At 49.3% G+C, this 20,209-nt stretch overlaps 8 protein-coding genes across 8 annotated transcripts; 4 read left to right on the top strand and 4 right to left on the bottom strand.

Moving 5' to 3' along the window:
• Nucleotides 1-660: 660 nt before the first annotated feature.
• Nucleotides 661-2,886, top strand: FTJAE_3102 (uncharacterized protein; the record flags this gene model as incomplete). Its single annotated transcript, XM_037349364.1, has 1 exon — nucleotides 661-2,886. The coding sequence occupies one exon, from the start codon at nucleotides 661-663 to the stop codon at nucleotides 2,884-2,886; it is 2,226 nt and encodes a 741-aa protein (XP_037209790.1).
• A 2,145-nt stretch (nucleotides 2,887-5,031) lies between these two features.
• Nucleotides 5,032-6,252, top strand: FTJAE_3101 (uncharacterized protein; the record flags this gene model as incomplete). Its single annotated transcript, XM_037349363.1, has 1 exon — nucleotides 5,032-6,252. The coding sequence occupies one exon, from the start codon at nucleotides 5,032-5,034 to the stop codon at nucleotides 6,250-6,252; it is 1,221 nt and encodes a 406-aa protein (XP_037209789.1).
• Nucleotides 6,253-6,509: 257 nt separating this feature from the next.
• Nucleotides 6,510-7,086, bottom strand: FTJAE_3100 (Oxo-4-hydroxy-4-carboxy-5-ureidoimidazoline decarboxylase; the record flags this gene model as incomplete). Its single annotated transcript, XM_037349362.1, has 2 exons — nucleotides 6,510-6,563; nucleotides 6,613-7,086. The coding sequence occupies 2 exons, from the start codon at nucleotides 7,084-7,086 to the stop codon at nucleotides 6,510-6,512; spliced, it is 528 nt and encodes a 175-aa protein (XP_037209788.1).
• Nucleotides 7,087-7,486: 400 nt separating this feature from the next.
• FTJAE_3099 (pre-mRNA-processing factor 19) lies at nucleotides 7,487-9,128 on the top strand (the record flags this gene model as incomplete). The annotated part of the gene is made up of 5 exons (XM_037349359.1): nucleotides 7,487-7,499; nucleotides 7,554-7,598; nucleotides 7,652-8,090; nucleotides 8,140-8,600; nucleotides 8,653-9,128. 5 exons carry the CDS (start codon nucleotides 7,487-7,489, stop codon nucleotides 9,126-9,128), a joined length of 1,434 nt encoding a protein of 477 aa, XP_037209787.1.
• A 920-nt stretch (nucleotides 9,129-10,048) lies between these two features.
• On the top strand, nucleotides 10,049-11,150 carry FTJAE_3098 (cell cycle control; the record flags this gene model as incomplete). Its single annotated transcript, XM_037349358.1, has 2 exons — nucleotides 10,049-10,921; nucleotides 10,974-11,150. The coding sequence occupies 2 exons, from the start codon at nucleotides 10,049-10,051 to the stop codon at nucleotides 11,148-11,150; spliced, it is 1,050 nt and encodes a 349-aa protein (XP_037209786.1).
• Nucleotides 11,151-11,624: 474 nt separating this feature from the next.
• On the bottom strand, nucleotides 11,625-13,430 carry FTJAE_3097 (uncharacterized protein; the record flags this gene model as incomplete). Its single annotated transcript, XM_037349357.1, has 1 exon — nucleotides 11,625-13,430. The coding sequence occupies one exon, from the start codon at nucleotides 13,428-13,430 to the stop codon at nucleotides 11,625-11,627; it is 1,806 nt and encodes a 601-aa protein (XP_037209785.1).
• Nucleotides 13,431-13,713: 283 nt separating this feature from the next.
• Nucleotides 13,714-14,754, bottom strand: FTJAE_3096 (2 5-diketo-D-gluconate reductase; the record flags this gene model as incomplete). Its single annotated transcript, XM_037349356.1, has 4 exons — nucleotides 13,714-14,451; nucleotides 14,506-14,563; nucleotides 14,617-14,627; nucleotides 14,680-14,754. The coding sequence occupies 4 exons, from the start codon at nucleotides 14,752-14,754 to the stop codon at nucleotides 13,714-13,716; spliced, it is 882 nt and encodes a 293-aa protein (XP_037209784.1).
• A 547-nt stretch (nucleotides 14,755-15,301) lies between these two features.
• Nucleotides 15,302-16,802, bottom strand: FTJAE_3095 (translation factor pelota; the record flags this gene model as incomplete). Its single annotated transcript, XM_037349355.1, has 2 exons — nucleotides 15,302-16,423; nucleotides 16,719-16,802. 2 exons carry the CDS (start codon nucleotides 16,800-16,802, stop codon nucleotides 15,302-15,304), a joined length of 1,206 nt encoding a protein of 401 aa, XP_037209783.1.
• Between the last annotated feature and the right edge of the window lie 3,407 nt (nucleotides 16,803-20,209).

Genomic DNA, 20,209 nt, shown 5'->3' with positions numbered 1-20,209 from the left:
ATACAGAATCAGATGGCCCAATGCGGCTGAAATTACACGAAACGAAGTTCTGTTTCAGTGTATCAGGATACTGAAGTTGACACAAGGAATGCCTTGCAGTTAGTGGCATTGAAGCTTTGGACAATAGGTAGGCGAGCGGCGGATTGGACTCCCAGTAATATTCTTACCAAGCATAGGTAGTCGGCAGAGTCCGATCATTGAAATGCAATCTTGAATGCAAATCGTGATTCGAAGCACATATTACTTGCTGATGGTTGCTAGAAATGTAAGATGATGCCAGTTGAATGCCGTTGTCACTGGCAGATGCATTCCCTCACAAGCCTCTCTCATCATGGACTGGTCGAAATTCTACAGAAAGGCATCATGGTTGCGAAATAAGCTTCTTCATCCAATCACTGAGCTTCGTACAGCTGTAGCTCCCTAAGATTCACAAGGGTTGTGGTTGCCTCAAGGTGTTACAGCTGTACTTGTAAGCCTAGCCTCCCTAGGACCTGAAGCTCCGGCAGAGTCATGACGTCGTCACTCTTGATCACTGTCTTGGGTTGTCCGCTATAAAATTGATCAAGCAAGAATCTCTTCTTTTAACAAGTCATCCCAACCACAAAAAAAGGCACGACTTTCTAGATCATTACCAGGCAATTTGCGCCTGCAGCTTTCAACATGCTGTCGTGCTTTGGTATTGGTAAAAATCGCGAGGACGCAGAGCGCGAACCTCTGCTGCCGCGTTACAATGACGACACCGGCCTACAGACGCGACTCCATGAGAAGCTTCATACATATCAGATGCTGCGCGCCATCTCTAAAGGATACATGCCAACAAACGAACAGCTTATTATTCACTTGAGAACTCTTCTATCGGCCCAGATTTTGAACCCTGAGCGCCAAGAGCTGAGCCCATCTGGACGAGCCCTGGTCAGAAGCATCAAGCTGTGGATCAAACAGTTCATCGAGGTGTTGCAACACAAGAATAGTAAAGACCAGATTCAGGACTTCATTTGGTACCTCACCAAAGCTCGTTTGGACGTCGACGTCGCACATATTGAGCAGCGAGCTGCCAGGGCAAAGGTCCGAGCCGATGCTGTCGCAACCTACAAGAGCTTGCAGACTGTTGGATCGCTTCTCTTGACCAACTCCGATTTCCGCATCTTCCTTTCCGACCTTAGCACTGTTGGAAGAGAGGTGCTTCGAGACACTGCCTTCACCTTGTCCGACGTCTCCAAACAAGCTGGCGAGGCCATCGAGCCGTCCAAGGAGGAAGAAGAGGCTCTTAAACATGCAAATGGCAATGGGAAATCGCCTGCTCCACCTTCCGACGAAGATCTTAAGAATGAAGTTGTAGATGTCGGTGAGACCGTCAAAGATGGTGCGCTTGAAGTGGCCGACGGAGCGGTACAGAGCATCAAGGAGCATGTGAAGGGCGACGAAGGTGATGCATTGGTGAAGCGCCTCAAGCAAACTGTGATGAACCTCCGGAAGCGAACAGACTACAAGGAGTCAGTTTCAACAATCTCGCTGCTCATCCAACGTTACCTTCTCGCCTACTCCCACGCAGCCGTTGCAACCGTTGAAGCAGTCGAGGAGGACACCCAGCCCAACCCAGAGGCCGACAAAGCAGTCCACAATTTCTGGCTGTTCATCACTTCTCTTGGCAAGCGTGAGCATTGGGACGAGGTCAAGAAATCCTTCGAAGCCGTTGTCGATGATGGAAAAACTGACCCCAACTTCGATGAGCTTGTTCGACAGATTGGCAATCTGGTGCAGGATATGCTGAGCGACCCTGACTTCTTTGACAATATCGAAGAACGATTCCAGGAACTGCGCAAAAAGTCCAATGATCTGACTGCCAAATCATCAATTCGAGATGATCTCGACGCCCTGCTTTCCAGTCTGTATGCCGCTTTCCGCTCAATCTTGGATGACCAAGATATCAAGAAGCTCATCCACACGACTGAGAGAATTGCTCTCCTCTTGTCGCCCGCCGGCGAATACGCTAACAGCGACCTGGTCACTGACACTATCAACATCTTTGTCCCTCTCCTCATCCAGGCTATTCAGTATATTCCCATTCCACGTGTTGAAGTATCGGCACCCACTATCGATCTTCTGCTAGAGAATCTCATCCTTGAGCCTGGTCGCACCATCAATGCAAGCTCCTTCCTACCTTTCCAGCTTAACATCTCAACCTACAATGATGTCCAAGTGAGAAAGGCACTTCATGGGACGCAATCTACCATGAAATCAATGATGAAAGTGACGGTGTCTGGCCTCTCTATTGCAGCCGATGACCTGGGTTACTGGTTCCGCGTACACTCTGGTCTTTTCCGTATGGTTGATGAAGGTATCGCAGGATTCCACCTCGATAAGCGCGGCGTGGACATCACTCTTGACCTCGAAATTGGAAAGGATCGCATGGAACAGATCGTCACCTTACGCGATGTCAAGGTCCGCATTCATCACCTTAACTACACGTTGAGCAAGTCCAAGTTTGCTTGCCTCGCTTGGATCCTGAAGCCATTGGTGCGGCCCATTGTGCGCAAGGCTCTTGAGGTCAAGATTGCAGCTTCAATCGCTGAAGGTCTTCACTTCCTGAACCGCGAAATGCTTTATGCACGGGAGCGTCTCCGTGCCACACGAATTGCTGATCCTAAGGACCTCTGGACGTTCATTCGAGCAGTTGCTGCACGTCTCGTTCCAGCGCCCGATCCAGACGTCGACGCCCGCGTTGGCGTCAAGGCAGGGTCAGGCGTGTTCCAAGGGCGGTATGCACCTGGCAGTCTGGTCAAGCTGTGGGAGGAGGAAGGCAGGGATGCAGAGCAGAAGCTCTTTGAGTATCAGCAGGGAGGATGGAAGAATGATATCTTTGACGTTAGCACAAGCCGAGTTTAAGGTTGATTCGCGATGTGTCATGTACATTAGTTACGGTACGCTCATTAGCTTGTTGATTTGCGAGGCAAGCTGGAGTTGCTGGAGTTTGTTTTAGGGTGTCAAGGTAACAAAGGCTACAGGCAAAAGGGTACATGTTGGGTTGGCGCATGATGAATCAAATTTTCCATGATGACTGAAGCGTCTAGAAAGTCCATGACAAAATGAAGTGAGGGCATTGGACAGGTGTAATGCCGTTGTATCCGCTTCTGGAATGTCGTAAAGCTCAGCATCCAGACGTCGAATCGGGAGTGAGATTTGAGCAAGGTAGCATCTCAGAAGAAGTTCTCCGCTTAGAATGGCCAAAATACATCCCAATGATACCACAGTACATGAATACCTACACATATGTACATACTGTACGCGTATGCACTTGGTGCCAGGGGATGTGATCTCTCATGTTTCTCAATCTTAACCCCAGAAACAGCGGCCGCCTCCGCCCAAGCCCTAAAGGCGATCCCCAGAGTCGAGTATCCAGTAGAAGAAGAGCATGGTGCAGCACTGCAGGTATACCAATGGAGTGGTTTCAGTTAAAAGAGGAGGTGGCAGTTCTAGAGCATTGACGGTAATGAGCCATGTCATACTACTACTGTAGCTCTGTGTGAGCTGGCTTGTGGCTGGGATACCTCTAGTGGAATAGTGTTGTCACGAGGTTGGAGGAGAAGTTGAAAGTCACGAGATGTTTGCTTGAAGCATATGTGTAGAACCTGTATAAGCTGAGTAGTAGTCTAGGCATGTCTGGATATTTTGAGAAGGTCAATAGCATAATATGATCTGACCAGGATACAAACTCTGTTCGCCGCCGCATTGATGCTTCTTCACCTTCACTTTCTCAATGAGCATCCATGGCCATGCATTCTGTTTGACCAAAAACCTCTCGGGTTTCCTCCCTTGTGATCCCTGCTGATTGATTTTCCCATCCCCCCCTTTCTGCCCGACCATCTGGTCTCAGCCAACGAAAAAGCAAGTTCATCTTGTTGATCCCTGTATCCTAGAACGCTTGATTCAACCGCCTGACCAACGCCCCCGGCCTATGGGAGATGCTGTGCGACCATGCCTTTTGCCCCGGATGGCTTACCCCGGACTTGTTTCTTGGGTTCCTCTGCCTGGGTATGTCACCTCGAAGGGACTACAGTATAGGACATACTGTCGTTGGACTAGTTTTACAGCTGTGACTTCTGAGAGGTCAAGGTCGTCACAAAACTCTGTCTCTGGCCTCGGTCTACGAATAGGATAGACAGGCATGCTGATGTATTAGGATACCCCCTGTAAACCCCAGGTCATGGATGTTGGGCCTTGGCCAGAAAAAGCAATCCGAATGTCACAGTCAGCATCTCAACTCGCTTGCTCGTGTCGGCCCCGGATTTCCCATCGAATTGGTTCGGCGTGATCCTTGCTCCTATTGCTTGCACTTGCAGGAGACTAGCTGCTGTAGCTTGGTCCTGGTCTGTCTTGGTGCTCCTTGTTCAAGACGACCTTTCCCCTCTTCAGTCTTTGAATTTCTCCATCATCAGTCACCAGTCGCCGTTTCCAATCTCATCCTGTCTCTTTTTACTCTTATCAATACCTCGTCTTTGTTTATCTATCTATCTCTTTATCTCCCCGTCCATCTGACTATCCTGAGTCGGATATACCGTTTATTGTTGCTCCCCTTATTCCGATCCCGCCTAACTTTGGCCTCAGCTCAGTTCCCCACTTCGCTTGTCGACAATCACGCCAGTTATCCACCAGCATTGAACGTCTGCACTCTTAAGTAGACAGCTCTTGACGGCCTGAGAGGCTTGGGAGAGGCATATTAGGTGCATGCAACTGTCCTGTCTCGACCTTGCTGCAACATTGAGGTCAAAAGAGTTGCGTGAATTTGTTTCACGTCATAGACGGACATTTGAAATACCGAGCTCTTCACGCATCACTTGTGTCTGGTGATTACATCTCCAAGTCGAATCATTCTCAGCTGAAACTCTTCGGCACTGAAAAGCCAGATCTCTCTTCCTCGGCTTTTCTAATACCTGGCCAGCACATCCTCTCATCTTGTCTCACTGGTTAAAGCGGATGGATCGGACCAGGCAGCTCTGACAGCACCCCTCAGACGAAGCGCAAGCTGTCGTAATGGAGGTAGAGGCTAATGGACAGAGCTCAATCAATCTGCTTGAGCCCTGGCGCTGCCATTCTGCTGGCGGTTGCCACGATGACCTCCCCATTTCTCCACTGGATCTCGCTTCCGATGACTTGACTCAAGTCCCAAGATGTTCCGGCTCAGATCCTTTGTTCGAAGCATTGATGGGAGATTCGAAGTATCGTACTGTTCGGAAAGCAGAAAGTACTCAAGGTCATCGGAAGCCAAATGCAAAAGAAACATTAATCCCGAGGTCCCGACCCGAAGGCCCGGGATTCTCTTTTCCCTCAACAGAGGATGCAAGAAAGGAATTCAGCCCTTTGGACATTCGACCTGAACCGGCATCAACGGGACCTCGCGGTATCAAGAGAAAACGCTGCAAGTCGGATGTCGATGGCTTCAACACGGCCGATCTGTGTGTCAAGAAACGTCGACTTCGTGCCGAACTTATCACGAGTCGTCTTTCTCAGCCTTATTCTCAACCTGCCACTCACATCCTTAACCGAGAAGGTCAAGAGGCTGGTGACAAGCGGTTCTTGAAGATGGCTACTTCAGTTGATAACACCCGAAGGATCGCACATCTTCACGCAACTTCATTTCTCCGCTTCTCGACTATGAATTGTCTGAGGAAGAGGTTGAGCCTCGGGCAGACTGTAGGTAATAAGAAGTATGAGCAAGAAATTGCGACTATCACGTCGAAAGCTGCCGGCAAGACGAATTGGCGACCTCCGATGTTACAGGATGCCTCGGCGGGCAAATCTCTGAGGATATCACCAACTGGCACGGGAATTATTGGACCTTCAGGCATGATGGTGTCATCGGCAAGACCTCAGCCAAGCTACCCACCTCAAAAGGCATTTCAACATCCAAAACCCCCATCATGTCGGCTATCCAATCCTGTGGCCCTTCCTCTACCTGTTGGCGATGTAGCTGCAACAAAGAAGCGTACATCACCTCGACTCTTCCCTATCCGATCGCCAGAGCTACGACCTACAGCGCCTTTACCTCCGCTGGACGATCTCGAAGAGGATAGTTTTGCATACATGCATCCTGCAGATGATGACTGGGACGATGTGGGCGATGATCAAGACAGTGTATATTCTGACTTCAGCGTTTTATTCGGGCAGAGAGATGATGGCAACGATGGGGAAGAAGACAGATCGTATGAGGAGTATTTGGATGAGCTCGACGGCATCTGCTGGATGTCAAGATAGTTAGGCAAATATATAGTGGCGTCTCTGGGCATCTCGGGGAGCATTTAAAGGAATTATGTAAAGTATACTTCTAGCATTGGGTGGCAATATGTTCTTATTCATGTTCAATATGGCGATATTGAAGCATTATCCGGCCGCAAGGACTGGAACAAAAAATAGGCCATACTGGCTTGTATTATTATTCGGCCAGATGGGGAGGCTTAGATACACCACAGCTCAAGCAACAGGTACAAGATTGTTATTGATAGTGATTATGTCTATGGCTTCACACCCAGCTTGGAAGCTCGGTCGTTTGCAATATCGCACATTGCCTAAACACCGACTTAGCACCAGAAGCATTAAATTGCAAGTTATACATACCTGTAGCGCTTCGTCAACCTCTTTCGAAAAGTCGCCTCGAGAAATTCTAGCCTTCATGTTCTCCATGATCTCAGGTCTTCCCCGTCCGTTCACAAAAACGACATATCGTAATCCGGGGAACTTTTCCTCATACTCCTTGTTCAGTTTTGCCAATTCTTCGCCTTGGCCTTGCAGGTTGGCCTGCTCTGCAGCTGACTGTGCTGAGTCAACCTTCTTGGCCCCTAAACGGGGATGTGACCCGAGAATTGAGAGAAGAGTCTCATCTGGGTTGGCTGACGAGTTCGAGGAGGCGAGTGAGGCGAGGCGAGTCCTGCAGGCCTCAATTAACTCCGGGTATGATGTATACTCTGCGCCTCGCACAATTGGGAGGAGAGTGGAATGGATTGCTGGACTGGGCTCGAATAGCAGATCCAAAGTCTTGATCTGCTCGGCTTCATCTACTACACGAAGATCTTGAGGTTGAGGTAGGGCCATAATGGATGTTGATGTTGGTGATCTTGGTAGCCAATTGTCACAGGACGTATTCAATCTATACTCGACATTCACCAACACCAAAGAAAATAACTATTTCACTCAATAGCTGTTATCGACAAGCAGTCACATCAATTATCGGATTACGGAGACATGCGAACTCGCTATAACCGGTGCTCCCCGCGTTTAGACATGCATCATCTTGATGCACGATAAGTTACCGTCCGCCTTGCCTTATCTTGTCTTATCTTATCTTATCATCCCGTGATCCAAAGCTCTGGTCAGTGCACTGGCAAAATCTCGACTAGGCAATTGTCGTCGCAACAGAGCTTCGAGACGTTGATTTGCGCTATACCCGACGACAAGCAATTGAAAGCTCCACGAGCTCAAATTTGTAGTCGCCATGCTGTGTGGAAGTAAGTTCTCAAGTTTTGTCATTGATAAGTAACGGTGCGCTGACCTCTTGACAGTTTCTGGAGAGGCTCCTCAAGAGCCCGTCGTTTCTAAGAAGTCTGGTATGTATTACCAACATCATCAACGCGCAGCTTTCACGGCTAACTCAGCAAAGGTGTCGTTTACGAGAAGCGTCTTATCGATCAATACATCAACGAACATGGCACCGAGCCCGATTCTGGCGAGGCCCTGACCGCCGATGACCTCCTCCCTATCCATTCGTCGCGTATTGTCCGACCGCGTCCTCCCACCCTCACATCAATTCCCGCTCTCCTCGCTACTTTCCAGAACGAATGGGACGCGCTGGCTCTAGAGACGTATAACCTCAAGGAGCAGCTTGCGCGCACCAGAGAGGAGCTTGCCACAGCGTTGTACCAGCACGACGCTGCTGTCCGAGTTATTGCACGACTCACAAGGGAGCGAGATGAGGCCAGGGATGCTTTGAGCAAGGTCACTGTGACGGGTGGTGCGGTCGATGGTGATTCTATGCAGGTCGATAGCGTGGAGAAGTTACCAGAAGAACTCATAGCCAAGGTGGACGAGACCCATCAGACGTATGTGGTTATCCTACAACTACACGATCCAAAACTAACCAGCATGCAGATTATCAAAGGGTCGCAAGAAGCGCCCTGTGCCTGACGGTTGGGCCACCGGCGAAGAGATTTCAGCTTTCGAGAGCGCGACTACACACTCCCTACCTGTTCCTGAGGCTACCGCCCTTACTGTTGGAGGAACCAATGCCGCGGCAGTTGGAGGCTTGAAGGGTCAGGCAGTTGTCTACTCTACCACCGAGGATAAGGTCGAGCAGTCTCTCTCGGTGGGTGAGCCTGTTACGGACGCTGTTTGGGCTGAGGCCGGTGTGGCTTTTGCGACTGGCCAAGGCAGTGTCAAGGTCTTCCAGGAGGGTAACCAGGTTGCATCACTGAGTGAACATGCTGGTGCTGCTACGGCGTTGAGCCTGCACCCTAGCGGTGAGATTCTGGCCTCTGTTGGTACGGATAAGAGCATCGTGTTCTACGACTTGGTCGCACAGAAACGTGTTGCCCGCGCTTACACCGATGCTGGTAAGTTTCTCCTGGTACACCCAAAGATGATTCTGTGCTAACGTGTTCCCAGCTCTCACATCTTGTGCCTTCCACCCTGATGGCCACCTCTTTGCCGCCGGCACTACATCAGGCGAAATCAAGCTCTTCATGACCAACACTCTTGAGCAGGCAGCTTCTTTCAGCCTGGGCGCCCCTATCCAGGCTCTCAGCTTCTCCGAGAACGGCTACTGGTTCGCAGCTACAGCCAAGGGCCAGACCATGGTCACTATCTTTGATCTGCGTAAAGAGGGAGACGCGGCGGTGGCCAAGGTTCTCGAGACTGGCGGGCCGGTCCAGTCCCTGGCGTGGGACTACAGTGGCCAGTTCCTTGCCACTGGCGGTGCGGCTGGGGTCACAGTGCAACAGTTCACCAAGTCCAGCAAGAAGTGGACCGAGCCTTTGAAGAGTTCTACACCCTCCGTTGCTGTTCGGTGGGGAGAGTCTGCAAAGCAGCTCGTAACAGTCAATGGCGAGGGTGTGGTCAGCGTACTTGCAACAAAGGAATAGACTGGAGCTTAGATGGGATTTCGTTAATAATTTGTATTATACGCCCGAACAAAGGGTCAAAGCAAAGCACAGAGGTTGGTGTTTGAAAATTGATAATTACGGTTCTGGTTTTTGCATAATGGAATGGGAGGCAAAACTTAGCCGCTCTATTTCAGTGACAAAAAAGTGCCAGGTAAACTTAGCATAACTAGACTAACCTGGTTAAGTTTTTGGATTAAGTGGCTACTTTTGGTGCTTTTACTAAATATCAGAAGTCTTCTTGCTCCCAGAGGCTGGTGTATTGCTTACCTCCACTATTGATACTCCAAAACAACAAAAACAATCATCACGAAAACCCATCATGGGCTTCAATACAACAAGGCACCTATTGACAGTGGAGCCAGACGGTATTAGCCCCTTGTAATGAAGCCTTGAAGCCTATTCTTAGTGGCCACTTAGCGGGGTAAACAGTGTTCGCCAGTGCAGGGTCTCTATGCGCTAGAGTCCTGTCGTCACATGGGGAGCAGCCTTGCATCGATCGTCACAGTAGCGACATTCAATTTCAACTTCCTTTCATACAACTAACTTTGAGCTTACCAACAACCTTCACCTCCCCGCGACTCCGCGCCTACGCACTCCCCAACGAACCGATACGATACGATACAGACGCTTACGATTCCTCTGAGCATAATTCTATGTCTCATCATCTAATTCAGTCCTGCTGCCATAGCGCTTTTGCTTAGCTTTCTCTACTTGCTAATCGCCACACTTTTCGTCTGCTTCGCCCTGGGCGGCCATTCACTGTATAAGTGTTCACTGCCCCGGGTGATATTCAGGAGGCTTTATGCCTTGAATACGATAAGGAGAACACACTTTATCTCCAACTATAACCGCCTAGACCTCGATACCTCGCATTTCAAGTCTTACACCACCTGCTCAGCATGGCTGAAAACAGTGATCCTCTCGAGATGTTTGAGGCGGGAGGGGATGATGATATCGACCTCTTGTTCGACAACGCTTACAGACCACGGCCACATGCTGGAGATCACCTCTATCTTCCACATCCCAATGCACCCGCTGCGTATCATAACACCCGCCACGCTCGCCGCTCACAGGCTGCTCGAAATCCAGTAATACCGCAACAGCCGCAAGAAGCTACCCCTGTGATCGACCTCACGGAAGAGCCCGATTCTCCTGTACAACCACGAGCTCTTCTCGACATCCTCCAGCCCGCGAGACCACCCGCAAGGAACCCCCGAAGAACGAATTCCCAGCGCATATCACCGCCTCAGCTAGCACGCACCGATGGTACTTTCGTGGGACGCACAGAAAATGTTATTGACTTGACTGCGGACTCACCTGAAGAAGACCGATCACGTTTCAGAGGGAGACGGGAGGTACCGAGGCCGGACGAGCTGATTGAGTTGGAAATAATAAGCCAGCGACCAGCTCTGGGGTCTCTACCCAATTTTGCTGCCTTTGGCCCCTTCAGGAGGTTGGCCGGTATCTTTGGAGCAGCAGACATTGCATTCAACCCACCCAATTTAGACATTTCACGCAACGCATTCGCACGACAACCAACCCCAAAGCCACAAATGTCCCCACCACCCCCAACTCGAGAAGGGTTCACTCGGAATACCTGTACCGACCCGGAGAAGGAGTCCGAAAGCGTGGTTATATGCCCAGCCTGTAATGAAGAGCTGGCTTATGACCCAAGCGGCACAGTGACTCAGAGCTCTGTGGGCCAGCAGAAGGGCAAAAGAAAGCGAGCACCGGGAGAACACCACTTCTGGGCCGTCAAGAAGTGCGGGCATGTAAGTTTTACGTTGGTCATGTGGGATTGCCACCAGAAACTAACATTTCCAGGTCTACTGTGCCGATTGTTATGAGAACAGGAAGCCTACAAAGACGAACCGTGGCGTAGGCTTCCGATCCCCTGACGGGCGACCTGCGCCGACAACTTCAAATGACCTCCGATGCGCAGTGGACGGTTGTGATAGTAAGGTATCGCAAAAGTCGGAGTGGGTGGGAATCTTTCTTTGATCTGCTGGCCTCAGAAGAACCTCACTTATGGTTGGCCTCTGGGAGTTGGTGGCAACGAAGTCATGAATGACGATAGGCATATACTTCAAGCATAGCATTGGCGTTAAGGATTGTAACTTATCAGACACTTTTCCCCCTGAAGTCTGCAGGGTTTGTTTTTTCTTATAGTACAGCGTTGATACATGTGATTTCATGGTGAGAATCAGGGGTTGAAAGTAAGGACAGCTTGGTCCAAAAGGGTCACTTATCCTTAGATCAAGGTAAACTTCTCAAAATAAAACAGGATAATATTCTAAACGCCGTCGCTATGTCATGAGAAAAATATTCATAATTTGCCACCCAGCCAGCACCAGTACAAAAAGGTGATGCCCTTAACTCCGAGCCATCGTGTGATCCTATGCCATGCTATGATTCCTCCCAGTGTTGTGCAATTCGGCCATTTCGGTAGTCGTCATCCAATGTACATGTCTATCGTTATATCATGAGGTCTAGGTCTAAATCGTCGACCCATTCGCCGCCATACGACTCTTGCGAAGCACTAGGTGCAAAAGGCTGTTGCGGCGGCTTTTGGTTTTCTTTGCTTTCTTGCGGTAGTGGTGGTAGATGTTGTTTCGGAGCCTCTATTCGTTTTGGTGGAATCCGAGGGTTCATAATGTTGGGGTTGTTGGATAGTCTAGATGAGGGTTTCTTAGGGGGTTGTTTAGATGGTTGAGGCTCAGTTCGCTTTGCGGAAGTTGTCGTACTGTTGTGTGGTGGTTTCTGTAGTGCTGATGGTGCCTTGAATGGAGGTTTTCGCGGTTGATTGCCTTGAGCTGCGTGTGGGGGAGGATTAGAAAACACTGGTGGTTTTCTGTTAGGCTCTCGCACTTTGCAAATTCTGCGAGACTCTGCTTGAGCTTGCTCCATCATACCAGCCTGCAAGCGAGCTCGCTCGCGTTGCTGAATTTTCTCCAAGGCAGCTGTGCGGCGACTTCTCTGAATAGCTAGACACATTCTTTCATGTGACCCAGAAGAAGTGAAGAAACGTATTGGTGGTGGAGGTGGCGAGTCCGAGGCAGGTTCAAGTGGCGGTAAAGGGGCCTGGCCTGAGGACTTCTCTAGCCCTTCATCGAAAGATTCCTCTTCCTCTTCTTCTGCAATAGGGGTCAGGTGTAAGGGGGCAGATGGAAGTATGCCCTCATCCAGCTCTTCCTCAAGTTCTCGGACTTGTTGAGATGATGAAGGGAAGAAATCATCCAGGTTGAAAAGAATCGCCTGCGTGCTCATGGGTGGTTCTTGGTGTGGCGGACTCGGGGATCGTGGTTCCAGATTGCGTTGTGGAAGAGGAGGTTTGGCAAAAGAGACTGGGGGAGCAGGTCGCTTTAAGCCCAAATCTTCTGCATAGCGATTTGGAATGTCATTCCTAGTGACTTCCAGTGGTTGCTTCATTGCGGTAAGTGCTTCTTCTGGTATTTGGTTGCAGATCTTTTGGTCTCCTTCATTCGTGTTGGATTTTGGATTGCCCATAGCTGCTTCAATATCCTCGAGAATTCCGAGGGCCAGATCTTCCTCGAAATCCGCATCTAATTCGTCCTCCAATCCTTCTAGCTCTATTTCGGGCATTGGAGGTTTTTCTGGTGCCGTTTCCAATGCAAAAGGAGCTGCTGTTTGTTCTGGTTGTTTTGCGATTGTCTCTTTTCCCCCTTCATCTGATTGAGGTTTTGGTGATTCCCATCGCGGTTTTGGTAGGTCCCCGACAATGGTTTCCATAGCAGCGTCAGAAATTTCCTCGTCATCTTCTTGTATACCGTCAAGCTTCTGCGCCTTCGTCACTGGCCGTTGTGGTTGTTCTTCATTCGTTATCGCTTCTTTCGTGTTCGTATTGCTCTCATTCGCCGTCACATTGTCGTCTTTAATGTCGTTACCTTGTGCATCTCTCTTCTTTGAAGTACCATTCCCTCTCACAAACCATGAAATCGTTTCCTGGCTGGGTCGAACATTCACCAAAGGCAATCCTTTCTTTCGTTTTGCTTCTTTTTCCGCTAACTCTTTCTCCTTCTTCTTGTCCCTAGCAACCTTTGCCTTGGCAGCTGCCTTCTCCCGTTCGAATTCCTTTCTGATTCTTTCCTGTTCAGCCCTTTCTTGTCTCCTGGCTTCTTCCCGTGTGAGTTTAGGGCCCTTGTTGGCTGCTTTGTAGGCGTTCCGGACTTGTTTTGAGGTCATGGGCCGTAGGGGCGGTTTGTCGGGAGAATCCGCACGACCTGGGAATTTCGGGATGACCGTGAACGTTCGCTGGCCCATGTTGAACTTGAAGACGACATTTGGCCAGCTTGCACGACAGGCGGATTTTGTGTGATGAGGTCAGTGGTGGTGATTGAGTTGGGAGGGACATGGAACGAACGCGTGGGGGAGGGTCTGACGCGAGGTGGAAACGAGATCACGTGGGCCCATGAACAATAACAGTACGACAAACATCAATCCTCGTAAGACATCAAGACCCGTTGAATTACGGATAATGGAATTCTAAAACTCTTGAACTTTAGTGGTTCTATTGGCGTTCCTTCTATATCCCGTCTTGAGGTATCTACTTCTCAAGAGGCTCGCGAGTAGGGTCCCAAGCACAAGGACTATACTCATCAGTTGCCAAATCCTTCACTTCCTCCTCCGTCAACTCAAAGTCAAACAATTGAGCATTCTCTTGAATCCTTGAAGGCGTAACGCTCTTCACCAGAGGAACATAACCCCTCTGCAAGCTCCACCGAAGAAGAACCTGTGCTGGACTCTTGCCATACTTCTCCGCGAGGGCCTTGACCTTGGGGTCATCGAATCGCTCTCCCCGCACAATGGGGCAGTAAGCCTCAACTACAATGTTTCGGTCCTGGCACCACTTAACGATGTCGGGTCGTGTAAGCCACGGGTGCACCTCCCACTGCCCGACCGAGATGACGCCTCCCTTGCTCGGCCCAAGCTCGGCGTCAAGTTCTTTAATGTATGCCTCTAGTTCATCCAGATGATGAACACCGTAGTTGGAAACACCAAGTGATCGCACCTTGCCAGCTTCGACGCACTCAGCAAGAGCTCTCCAAGCACCCTTTCGTGCATCAGGTCCACCATACGGGGCATGGATGAGAACAAGGTCAAGATAATCGAGCTTCGTCTCATCGAGAGCAATGTCTACCTGCTTGTGTGCATTCTCGTAGTTCAAGGGAAACTGTCTAGTGAAGATCTTGGTAGTGAAGAAGAGCTCTGAGCGAGGTACGCCAGACGCTAGGAGTCCAGCTGCGCTAGGGCCCTGGTTGTAGTACCCTGAAGCAGAGTCGATCTGAGTCTGTTAGTTAGTTGTGCATTGAACGCCAAAGGCTTTGGACAAACTCACATGGCGGTAGCCTATCTCGATAGCCTTCTTGCAGAGGTCGGGGGCTTGTTCAGCGGGACTGAATGACGTGGTTAGAGTACATAATGCCTCCGGAACATGACGTGGACTTACACCTTGTAGACCTAGGCAGTTACATTAGCAGGGTGTGAAACGAAGGATTGAAGGATCACTTACTCCATAGCCAAGAAGAGGGATCTGGTAGCCTGAATTAAGCTTCCTGGTAGAGTTGAGAGCGAGTTTAGAGGCCATTCTGAAATTCATGAACACTTTCTGTACGATGTTGAGTTGATGTTTGTGGATGAGGGGTAGAGACAAGGACGATGAATCATTTAAATAGTTCTAGGTTCAACAAGGCCAACACTTTGTCAACAACAAAATTGTTTGGCTATATAGATATTCGGAGTTCGGAATTACGACCTGAATTCCTACTCTCGCGTTTATACATCTGATAAGCGCTAGGATCTTGTCGTGATGATCATCGTGGCGTCGATTCGATGTTCACAGTTGGGTGAAAATGCGGGGAAAATTGGGTGTCCTTGTCGATCTTGTTAACTTATCGCCGAGAAAACCGACGACCACAAGATCTGAGAGTTCCTTGGGAGATACGCAATTAAACTAAACATATCAGAGGTCAGCTATCCACCTTATTGGGTAAAGATTGGGTATATGCAGTTACAACATACTGAGTTACTTCCTTTGAGCTGGTTTCAGGTAACGGTACAGGGTAACACGACAGCACCTAAGGGAGGTATAGCCTCATGACTTCGTATCTCATTTCTTTGATCTATTTGTTGGACTAGATGACACTATTTTCCATAGTAGGCTCTCTATTTGCCTCATTATCTTCATCAGCATCGTCATCATCAAGGTCCAGCATTGGGTAGTTGAGTATGGCAGCGATATCGCCCAACATAGTCAATCGCTGACCACTCTCATGATCACTGCTGAGAATCCTCGCCTCACCACCGTCACTCCGTACCTTGTCAACTAGAGCGACGTACTTTTTGCGAAGAGCAAGGTCTTCACTTCGGAACAGAGAATTGTTGACCAGGAGGACACCGCCACCTGGTCCCACGGCTCCCTCTTTCACAGCCTTCTCGACAGCTGAAGTACCATACCATGCACGCCCATCGTCCAGCTTTAGCATATCGAAGAATTGATCAACATACTGCGTTTCGCGGGCAAACTTCATATCCTTCATCTTGGCCAAGACTTCTGGGCTCTTAAGGATCTCGTTGAGACTGTGGACGTGACCAGAATTGGAGTGAACCACCGTAGCCTGCTGCGCCACGGCTGTAAGCACCTTGTCTGCTTTATCTCGTCCTTGGTTGGCGATATACTGCTTGAAGTCTCCAGCCACAAAGCCTGGGCTGGCCAGTAACAGCGGCCGTGACTGTGTGAAGTCCATAGTTCGTATGAGAGTCGACAATGTCTTCTCAAAGAAGCGGCGCATACCTGCATCTTGGTCTGATGCAAGATCACGTTTCTTGGGAATCACGCTCTCAACACGAACTTTGAGGACGGTTCGGAACGGTGTGATGAGACAGATGTTGGCAAGCCCTTCTTGCATGACAACGGCTGCTACGGCACCATCCTTGTCATCTGATAATGCCTCTTGAAGAGTGGCTTTTGCGACAGAGTCCCATCCATCTAGCTTGACGATACTAAAAGGGCGGTTCACCTCGAGATCGAGAGTATGATGAGAGCCTAAGGGGGCATGTTGGTTCTCTATCACGACGGACCCAGAGACGCGAAGTGATGAGATCTGAGGATCAAAGGCAGTGGATTTGACCTTGATAGTCAGATTTGTGTGAACACGCTCAGATTTTGAGCTCCCAGTGTCTGAAAAAGCAGTTACTTTACGGATAGCGTGAGCATAGACGATGTCCCCAGATAGGATCAGGTTGTATGCATGCCACTATCAACATTGTTAGCGTGCTGTCTCATGAGAACAAGCGGTGACATCGGTGGGATTCGGAACAGATAGTGGCTTGAAGTGCGAGACATGTGGTATAAGGTGAATGCTGGACAGCAGCGTGTCAAGCGAGGCCAGAGACCGCGGAGGGTGTGACAACAACGGAGGGGGAGGGGTAACAATAGGAATAGAGAGAGGCAGGGTCTAAAAGGGTCAATAAAGGGAAAACGATATGGCAGACCAGGGGTATAAACCTAGAAGGGACCAAGTAACAGGAACAGGAACAGGGGCTACTGACCATATCTTCGGGATCCTCGGGGAGGAGAGAAACGGCCTCTTCCGTGAAAGAATTAAGGGCCTTGTTGCGTGGTAGTAACTTCATCTTTGGCTAGGTATGTCAACTGTGGCTGAAGAAAACTGAAGTCTGAAGCGTGAACAAGTCAAGCTGGAGGCTGGATTCCACGGCCTCGGTCCTCGGCGGGTTTGCGACAACGACAGAAACAAGAGTTGGCCCGTGTCTGACAAGGACCCAGATAATTACTGGGCAACAGGTTGTCTCACCAGAGAACTCGCCGATGACAAACGGATGTTGGATGATGATATTGTTACCAGTAGTGATACCCAATAGATTGTAGCCTAAGGTGGGTGGTGCAATGCGGCTAAGACCAGTAAGGCTGGGCTAGGCTAGGCTGGCTGACCAAGAACCCAAGACGAAAAAGCCAAGACGGGCAGATTTTGAGGCTCAACGGCTGCTGGACAGTCTGGACAGTGTAGACTAACTCTTCTGGAGGGAGTGGCTATCAAAATCGAGCATGAATCGTGAATGTGAAGTGCCAAGTGGATAGATGGACCACGGTAGTTCGGCGATACGGCAGTTGGACGGCTCAGAATAGATCTCTCGGTGCCGCTGTCAGGTACAGACAGACAAGGATGAGTTGAGGAGGATGTTGACGTCGGAGTCGGTGGTGGAGAGAAGCCGGGCCCGACGGGGTTTTGATGTTGTCCGTGGACCTGCGAGTGACCACTCTCTGAAAGTATCAGGCCAAGTTTTGAGAGTTAAAAGCGGCGGGATTGGAGTTTAGATGCCCACAAGTGGATAATTAGACGACGATTTGAGTGACGTGACCCCACAAGCTCAAAGTTCTCGAACACAAGATTTGTTTCCGGTGCATGGATGCGGAGTCTTAAAAGCTCCGCGGATTGCGGAGGATGAGATGAACGGAGTTCAACACAACCCCGATTGTTTGAAGCTATCGCAGTGACAGTCACAGAAGCGCTAAACTAACTTTTTTTTTTTTTTTTTTTTGTTGCGCTGTTTTTCCTTTTCGTCTGGCGGAGTTTGAGTGAGGGGATTTCCAGATGGAGCGGAAATGGATCGATTTGTTCGCTGTACGCCGAACGCCATAGACTACCTAGAGACCCATGACAGGCCTTGGCGATCTTGGCGAGCGAGACATCGAAAAAACTCTCTGGAAGAACGGCACGAGGTGATCCCCGGAACTGACTGCATTGCATTCTTGGCGATATGCAAAGTGCTGCACTTTGCATCGTGTGACATCCAGACAGACAGACAGACAGTCGTCGTTTAAGCAAGCATCCAATGTGGGAGGGAATACAGGCATCAATGCAATCCGTTGGCCATAAACCGTATTCTGATATTTAGTGAGTGATTGGATATACGGAGTACAGTATGTCAAATTCTCAGTTCGTAAGCTTTAATTATCAGGTAGCATCTTCAAATCTTGTCAGCATTTAACTCCGAAAACGTCAAAGTTAGTTCTTTGCCTGAACAACGCGTCATCATGATACGGCAGATCAAAAAACGCTATTTGACGGAACAACATAGACATTTGATACTGAATACCTGCTGATCTGACGTCGTGCATCTCGATAGTGCAAGGCACCGAGTTTCCTCACCAAAAAGTTAAAACCATGCCCGGTTAAGAAGCTGGTTACTTGTAAGAAGCTGCTAATCCCGGTAAGTCTCGGAAAGTCAACGACGTAAGCCCAGCATGTGAAATGCAAGAGTGAGCCTGCGTCGTTTAGCTGATGGTTCTCGCATACTTGTCTCACCTGGGATGCATTCGATGTAACTCTCTCATCATTTTTGTTATCCCCTCGCTCATGGGCCAGACCCGACGTTATATGTGCATCTGTTCGAATGTGGTTGTATTAGTGCAGTTCCTGGAGGCTTGGCTCCAGAAGCAATGCGTCCCGAATACGCGGAAGTAACTAAAACGAGTATTGAATACCTTACAGAGCACGAGACATTTAGGCTTGTTGATGAGCTTCTAATTATGGTTGATACATATCAACAACATGCTCGTATACTCGTTTACTCGTATCCATACTTGATACGATGCACTTCTAGAAAATGATCTGATGGGGTACAATTGCCGTATTTTCGCTTTTGCGGTCAAAATTCCATCACCTTATTCTCTCATTCACATGTACCTACTGTAGGGAGTACATGCGGTGAGTATACTGAGCCGTGGGTTCGCATTTGAGGTGGCTGTGGCACAGACAATCTGGAGAACAGCCCGCTGAGATGATGGCCGATCATCCAGCCTTATGCGATCAAATACCAACTTAGTACTCCGTAGTTTTATACTCTGTACTCTGTAGAAAAAGAACAGCCATCAACAAGGCGATGCCATTGTCAACATAGCCCATATCCAGTCTGGAATGTTCACTAATAACCGTCACTAACAAAGAGACCAATTAACAGTTGCCGTGGTGAGCCATCAAACTGCCAAATTGGCTCTGCCCTATGAAACGAAGCCTGATTGATGCACTCTCAACCAAGATCATCGTACCTAAGTCTTGTCTTACCTCATTCAGACTCCATCTCATCCATTCTAACCCCAGAAGATCCAGCCGATATCCGGTAAAGGTGTGATACAATCCTACAAGTTGTAACTCTTTCCCCTTATTTCCTGTAAATTCAAATGAAGAGCCACAGCACAGCCCGCCCATACTAGATTCGGTCCTTACCTGTTTCTCACAGCGCCCGGGGCCTGACCTGAGTGTACAGCAGGTTAAGGAGCTGCAGCTACACATCAGCTGCTCATACAATAGGCTGTGAACCTTTTTGCCATCCAGAGTCGCAGCTCTGCGCGCGTGGGCATCAGCTCTCCCTTTACCAACATCTCATTCGTAGCTTCTTACCAGCACATTTCATCACCCCTTTTACTCCTTTTACTTTTCTCATTATATCACGCGCCAAAATAAAAAGAAGCCCATCGAGCTTCTCTTACACACTAACACCATTTGGCTTCCGACCCCACTACACTGTACTGTAAGTAGCTGGAAGCACCTAGTTGCCGCTGTCTGGTTGCTGTGCAGCGCTGTCCCCAGCGCACTACAGCGCCTGCCTGGTCGTCGCATTCGCCCGAGGGGTCGTTTTCGCTTAAGTCCTTCATGTCATGGCTGCCCGTCTCATATAACCATTGCAAAAAATCGCTGGTTGCCCTGCTGCACTCTGAACACCTGATTTTGATTCTGTTGAGCTCGCTCTGTATTACAGAATACAATACATACATTATTCCTTTGTTGCGTGCATCTGAATAGCCTTACCTCCTTTCTATCTCTCCTCCCTTGAACAGCATCCCTCCTGTCATCATCCATTATTCACCACTACCAATACCTGTCTGACACGCCTGGAATTAGACCCTCACTCAGCTGGAGACTAACCAACATCACTTGCATATTAGTCCAGGCGGAGCGGAAGATGAAATAGGGAGACAACATTCACCGACGGCCTATTGACTAAACACCAGCCAGTCGGCA

Source organism: Fusarium tjaetaba (genome assembly GCF_013396195.1).
Source record: "Fusarium tjaetaba strain NRRL 66243 chromosome Unknown NRRL66243_c0000062, whole genome shotgun sequence".
Classification (NCBI taxonomy): Eukaryota; Fungi; Ascomycota; class Sordariomycetes; order Hypocreales; family Nectriaceae; genus Fusarium; species Fusarium tjaetaba.
Note: the sequence above shows the minus strand (reverse complement) of the source record. Positions and strands in the feature narration are given on the sequence as shown.